At 35.8% G+C, this 6,882-nt stretch overlaps 1 protein-coding gene across 1 annotated transcript; it reads right to left on the reverse strand.

Moving 5' to 3' along the window:
* Positions 1 to 850: 850 nt before the first annotated feature.
* LOC132626680 (uncharacterized) lies at positions 851 to 6,254 on the reverse strand. The gene is made up of 2 exons (XM_060341629.1): positions 5,588 to 6,254; positions 851 to 2,364 (listed from the first exon to the last, which is right to left on the reverse strand). The coding sequence occupies exon 2, from the start codon at positions 2,361 to 2,363 to the stop codon at positions 981 to 983; it is 1,383 nt and encodes a 460-aa protein (XP_060197612.1). The 5' UTR covers position 2,364; positions 5,588 to 6,254; the 3' UTR covers positions 851 to 980.
* Between the last annotated feature and the right edge of the window lie 628 nt (positions 6,255 to 6,882).

The raw sequence follows: 6,882 nt of genomic DNA on the forward strand, positions 1-6,882 counted from the left end.
ACAATTTTTGTGAAATTCCTATTTTGCCCCTAGCCTTTCCACAATATTACCATAAACCATTTTGCAAATTTCCTTTTTCACCTTTAGTCTTTCTCAATATTTTCATACTAATAATGTTCATAAATAATATTCATAACAACTTGGGGCAATAGAATAATTTTTTGAAAATGGTTTTGCCCTTCACTTCCCACAATTACCTTGAATTATCCGAACGTACAAAATGTGGGCTATAACACGGGCGAGTCAACAGGCGAAAAGGATGGTGGGATTGTCGCACTTGTTCTCTGTTCATGATGAGGAGTGTTGAGGGTAATGGACAGGTTAGTGAGATTTCGCAGTCGCTCAATTTCACTTTGCATGTTGGTCATTTGTTGCATCAATTGGGCGATGAGTTCATCAGCATTCCTTCCTTCCGAAGCCTCAGGCTCGTCTCTCGGAACGGTGATAAGTGCCAAGCTATTCTGTTCAGATGCACCTAAATCATTCATATTGTTGAATGCTCGTGCTTTTGATCTTGTGAAGTATGGGTGATCCGCCAGTTCGCAGTCAACACGAATCAACCTATGGGGAAATAATCAAAATAAAAGAAAACCTTCAAAGATGAAGAAAACTACGTTAGTATAGTGTGAATGGTTGCTACTTTAAATAAAATAATGTCAACATTTGACAGATAATGTTTGAAAGAAACATATATTACATAGCAAACAAATCACATAGTAAAAGAGAAATCTAGCAATCATAGTGCGACCTATTATGCACGGGACCTCTTTTGTGCCAGAGGTAGGCCTAACGCCAAATATTCGAGATTATGATAGAGTGATCCAAGCCATTTAATTGAGACACTTGAGTATGGAAATAAAAGGCCAAGTTTCATTGAAATAACAAAAGCGAGTACATTGATGAGACAATAAACCAAAATACATAAAAGATGACATAATGTAAAACAATCCTAAGACTTGGCCTAGATCCTTTGCACTTGATCACGCTGGCGGCGGAAATGAAGATGATGCTCCGTCATTGCTAGGCCCTGCTCCCGCATTTCCCAAATACTGCATTATATTCGCCATTTGAGCCCACATCTCGGGAGTGACAACCATGGCCCCCAAGCGAGAATGTCTTATCCAAATTGTCTTCCCTTTATCCTCGAATCCTGGTTCGCCTGCTAGGCTAGGATCTATGTTACCATAGTCTTCTTGCAGGCATGCATGATATTCTGGGATACCTCCTGCCGGTCCAGCCCCAATACTTATTGGATCAATATTATCCCATTCATCGAGAATTTGGCCAGCTCTAGGAACTTTGAAGTCTGGCCCAAAAAGGATTTCAGAACCACTCATATTAGCTTGGAGAGGGATTACTTGATCTATACCGAACTGTCGAAGTACGCGTACCGGAGCGTATGGCTGGAGTCCTTTCAACCCAATAAGCTCAATATAGTAAAGCCTCCTACCTCTTATATAGGCCGTGGTACGAGATAGCAAGGGGTACTTCCATCGGATTTGATCACCAGTTCGGGAAGCCAAGAACTCATACCAATCATTAATGCCAACTGGAGATACAAACAGTTTCGTTCTTTCATAAAAACTACCAATTTTATTTGATTCACTGAAGCATATGTCTGCCATATTCGGACATTGGTAAAAATGCTCCATTGCCCACATCTGGATGAGAAGATTGCAACCCTCAAAGAAATTTGTTTCACCCCGTTTACACTTTCCCAAAGCTCGAAGTATTTCCGCTAAAATCATGGGAACCAAAGTGAGTTGCGCGCCATCAACTCCTTCAAAAAATGCTCGAGCCACGGAACATATGCAAGTACTGATATTGCCGTATTCACGTGGGAATACCAAAGTCCCAAGTAAGGCGACAGCAAATACAATGGGACGTCTAACTTGCCAATGGACGGGAGTGCATGAGAATTCCTTCTTGAACAGTTTGTAACCATCCTGACGACCGTACTTTTCATACAAATAACCTAAAGAGACCCAGTTATTCTCGAAGCATCGGAGTTCTTTAGTGTTTTTCAACCCCAAGTAGCGGAGAAATTTCTTTCCTGATTGACTGTATGGGATAATCTGACCCCTCTCTTGATATTTTAAACTAGTGAAATAACTTATTTCTTTAAATGTGGGTATGAGTTCAAAGTCCTTAAATTTGAAGACAACTCGATTTGGATCCCAAAATTGAAGTAACGCTCTGATCACATGTTTGTCGGGAGTGATCTGGAACAATGAAGTGAGGAACCTCAACCTCCTCGTGACAGCCAGTCTACTACGCAGGTCCAAATCCTCCAACCATATCCTAAGCTTGCTTGGGATGCCACTGACCATCTTAATCTTGGGGATCTGAAGGACGAAATCCATCCTACAAAAAAGAAAAATAAATGATTTCCAAACTCGACATGTCAAGGTTAGGCTTGGATCCTTCTATCATTATCACGTTACACATAATATGCTTATTGGTCGTTGGGTTATGAAACCCGTCAACAATTTGGTAGGTTTCCTAATTGTGGAGTCGATACCAAGGACCGACCCACCTAAGGTTTATGCATGCATGACTTAAATAGAATTGGTGGCATAGCTCTATCTTAAGTTTTCTAAGATTTGGCTTACTAGACACAAGGTTCCCGAGCGGACTACTCGAGTGAGAAGGCTACGCGGTCACCGTAAATTCGGACACCCCGCGCATATGCCATCTCTCCTAAATTTTGGGATTTTGAAAGAAATTTGCGGGTGCGCAAAATACACCTCGCGTGTACGTGTGATAGTGTGAGTTTCCAGAAGTAGAGAAAATATGAATGGAATGACAGTTAAAGAAAGCGGTAACACATAATTACAAGAACTCACATAAAAGAAATAGTTAAAGCAAATAACAAAAATATCACATAAAATTCTTAAAAAAAAAACACATAAGAGGAACAACTAAAGCACAATAACTTAATTAACCTAAGTTTGCTATGGTTAAGAACCTAAATGCCCCCCAGCGGAGTCGCCAAGCTGTTATACCTCATTCTAACCGTGTCAAAACGGAGTATAACATATTGGTGATTCCTATATTGTTTAACTTAAGGAGTCACCACTTAATTATTTTAACGGTGAATTAGGACACCTATTTTAACTAAGTAAATGCCTAAAATAAACTCCAATCTTAAAGGTCTTACTAACCTAATAAATTCTAGGTAAGGGTTCTAAATATCCTAACGGGAAGGTCTTAGACATCCATTAGAATCTGCTAAATACGGTTACCGACCAAACTTAGGTTAACATAAGAAATTGTGACAAAAATATAGTATTTAATATTGTATAAGCAATGTGAGAAAAAGTATCCATACTAAGTATTTAGGTGATTAAAGTAGAAAACCTTGCAAATAATAACATGATGAACTTTTAGACTTAAACAAAGCTCTGAAAACTTTCAGGAAGTAGTAAACCAAAAAAAAAAAAGCTTTCAAAATCACGTTTGTATGCCATATTTATTTTCGTCCTTTTATTTTCAAAGAAAAAGAACTCAATCGATCATAACATTATGCATGGAATTAAATTCTTAAAGTAAGTATTTTAAAGAAGTTTAGTAGATTTGGATTTGAGTTGGAGCTATATCATATGAACTGTTAAAGGATCTTGAAATCTGAACTTTCTTCAAACAGGGTAGGGAAGATGTAATCTTTAGAATAAAATGATCCAGTGATGCTAAAAATACTCCATTTTATTAGCTTCTTAAAATCCGAATTTGATCTTAATTATCAAAAGCTGCACCTTTATATCAGAATATGGAAAACTGTTTTGTTAAAAATAAAAATTCTGTTGACACTTGTTCGACAATGAACATATAAAAAGATTCACCATAAGCGAAAGCATCTTTTATTAACCTAAAGGACGCTATTTAAATTCTAGAAAAACCAATTTATAATCAGTCCGAAAGCCAAATCATGTTTGCTTCATTGCACGAGACCAGTGATAAAAAAAAAGTTACTATCTAAATAAAAAATAAGCTATTGGTTTTCCTACATAACAACTACCCTTTCTAAGTTAATATTAGCACTGGTCCTATACTTATATTAAGAGAATCAAGAACAAGCTAGAAACGTTAAAAGCAAGATTATCACAGAACCCAATAAAGGCAAAACTAGAACAGAAATAAATAAGAGACGGAGGCTTCGTCGCCCATCGTTCCGCTTGGAGGTATAGTGGGAGTGAAATGGGCAAAGAAGGTGTAAATGCAGGTCTTCGGCTTAGCGGCAGCCATATTGAGTCTATATACGAGACTCTTTGTTGCTCCGGATGCATTACATGTAAAAAAGAAAGAGTGAAGATTAGCGAGACAGCTTATGCAAAATATATTCACAATATGTTTTTGGATAAGAACTGATAAAAGAATTCATGAAAGAAATACCACAGGAAATGAATTACATCTAATAAAGAAAAGTGTTCAGTTTTTACCCAAATTCCACCTTAAATGATTTGTAAGCTTAATCAAAATATTGAAAGACGCATGCTTTCTACATTACAGTGAGGTAATGAAACCATATTAATACACTTAAAGGGATATTAGCACATGAACTTTAAATCTCAAATGTCAAAGATTTAATCATAGCATCCCATACAAACAATGGCTAAGCACATCAACATTCAACCTAATCCATGTTTTTAATTCCACAATATAACAGCCAGGGGAAAATATTTGCACTTAACAAGATTTAGGAAATAACAATCAGTTATTAGAAACAGAACACCAAAATGGAAACATATTGATGATCAACAATATCTCACAGATGCTAAAGGGAAAACTGATCAATTTATTCACTTGCGAATGATGCAAGTTCACAGATTTCATATAAATAGCAGGTGTCACACAGAGCAGCCCCTAATCCTATTTCAGATTAATTCTTTAGTTTAATCATGTCTTACAAAAGCAAAACTGGACAGAGTCTAGGCAAAACATATAAGAGACTCCTGACACATTTCAAGAGAAGAAAAGAATAATAGAGTTGAGGTCAAGAAAAACTGATCCTCTTAGAGGTTACTAAAATTTAGACAGGACAAATCCACTAGTTATTCTTAAAGATTTTACATTTTCGCTAATAGATCTTGAAATTCAAACTTGATCTTCTACATTACTCAAACCAATCAAGACTGACACCAGCAATGGTAAACAGCTAAAAAATAGCCTTCATGTATAACTTAATGTTATAATAGTTTATAAATCAGATTTCTCTTATCACTAATCCAAACTAATCTAAAATTAAAAAAAAAAAAAAAAAAAAAAAAGAACCAGAGCTAATACACATTAACAGTTCTACCAAACAATATCCATAGTTAAACTTAAACACATATTAATTCTGTGAATTTCCTCAAACTAATTATAATGAAACTAACGGACATTGACAACTATAACAAAGCATAGTTAATTTTAATCCCAAGATATTGTTAATCCACAGCACTCGAGCAAAATCAGCTTGAACTAAATTAATGCTATCTTACACAAAAAACTTAAACTAACCTAACTGGAACCAAAGGAATTAAACAGAAACACATACTAGCACATAGTTAAAACAACAGGAAAAAAAAACCAAGGACTCGAATGTTACCTGCTGCGGGGGCAGTGAATCGGAGCTTTGAGGCATCGGATCCACACTCAAAACACGACGAACCCGAACCCGCTTCGATTAACAAAAAGTTTCAAACTTCAAACTCAAAACACGACGAGCGAAGTTCCAATTTTTTTTTTTTAATATGAGACACAGTGACTGCTCCAAACTTTGAAACCACAGTTTAGATCATAAAGCCAAGGTAAATTTCGTGTCTTCCCTCCCCTGCGGCTCAAGGTTTAAGACACATTTATAGGAAAAGAATGCTAGGGTTAGGGCTCCAATGAGCGGGAATTTGAAATCAAAGAAAAACAATTCAAAGTTGAGTCAAAACTCGTGCAAATCCGAACGTTTGAGGTTTCTTCACGTGATTGATTCATACTTTGCTCAAAATGGACAGATCTTCTCTGGTCCTTGAAGATTTTGATGCATCTATATTCACCAAGTAATGGAAAAGTTCTGAACCAGTGAAGGTTTGCATGGAAATAGGATGACAATCTCTGTCCGTGACTAAAGAAAGGGGGAGGTTTAACTGAAAATGGAGAGGGAGAGAGAGAGGCGCAGCTGATGGGCATTGAAGGCAACCCTAGTTGGTTTTAGATGAACGGGTCGGGTCGGGTCGGTTTAAAGGGTAGTGGGTTGTATATTGGAAATGTTCAGATGGGCCATTTATTTGGCCGAATGGGCTACTCATTTTGGGCCATTATTGACTAAATTAGGATCATATTTTATGTGAATTGGGCTAGTATGAAGCCTATTTGTCTTGGACTTAACATGCTTTCTTCCTTATAGTTATTTGGGTTCCTAAATCAAGATGAAAGACATTTCTTTAGTTAACTATGTATTAACGCGTGGTAAAGTATTACCTAATATGAAAAATATATTTATTAGTACTCAAACACAATTATACGATATCGGAATAGCCGCGCGATAATATATATATATTTTTTTAAAAGTTCAACAGTAAGTAATGCTATCGTCTAGATATATAAAATAAATGTGATGCGTAAGATGTTAAAAGTGATGCAATCTAACGAATATAATAATAATAATAATAATAATAATAATAATAATAATAATAATAATAATAATAATAGTAATAACAGTAATAACGGTAATAAAAATGATAATAGCTAATGACTATGGTAGGATCATGAAAAATGACGATATTAATGAAGGCTAATAATTGTAGTAAAGTATAAATAACTATTCTTAAAAAATATTAGAAGTGTAAATAAATATTTTGAAAGAAAGGCGGGACAAAATTGGGTGTCAACATCTATTGTTATTGTTAT

This window comes from Lycium barbarum, chromosome 2 (assembly GCF_019175385.1).
Source record: "Lycium barbarum isolate Lr01 chromosome 2, ASM1917538v2, whole genome shotgun sequence".
NCBI classification, from domain to species: domain Eukaryota; kingdom Viridiplantae; phylum Streptophyta; class Magnoliopsida; order Solanales; family Solanaceae; genus Lycium; species Lycium barbarum.

Excerpts from the sequence above, each read along its gene's own strand:
- LOC132626680 (XM_060341629.1), bottom strand. The coding sequence starts at position 2,363 with ATGGATTTCGTCCTTCAGATCCCCAAGATTAAGATGGTCAGTGGCATC.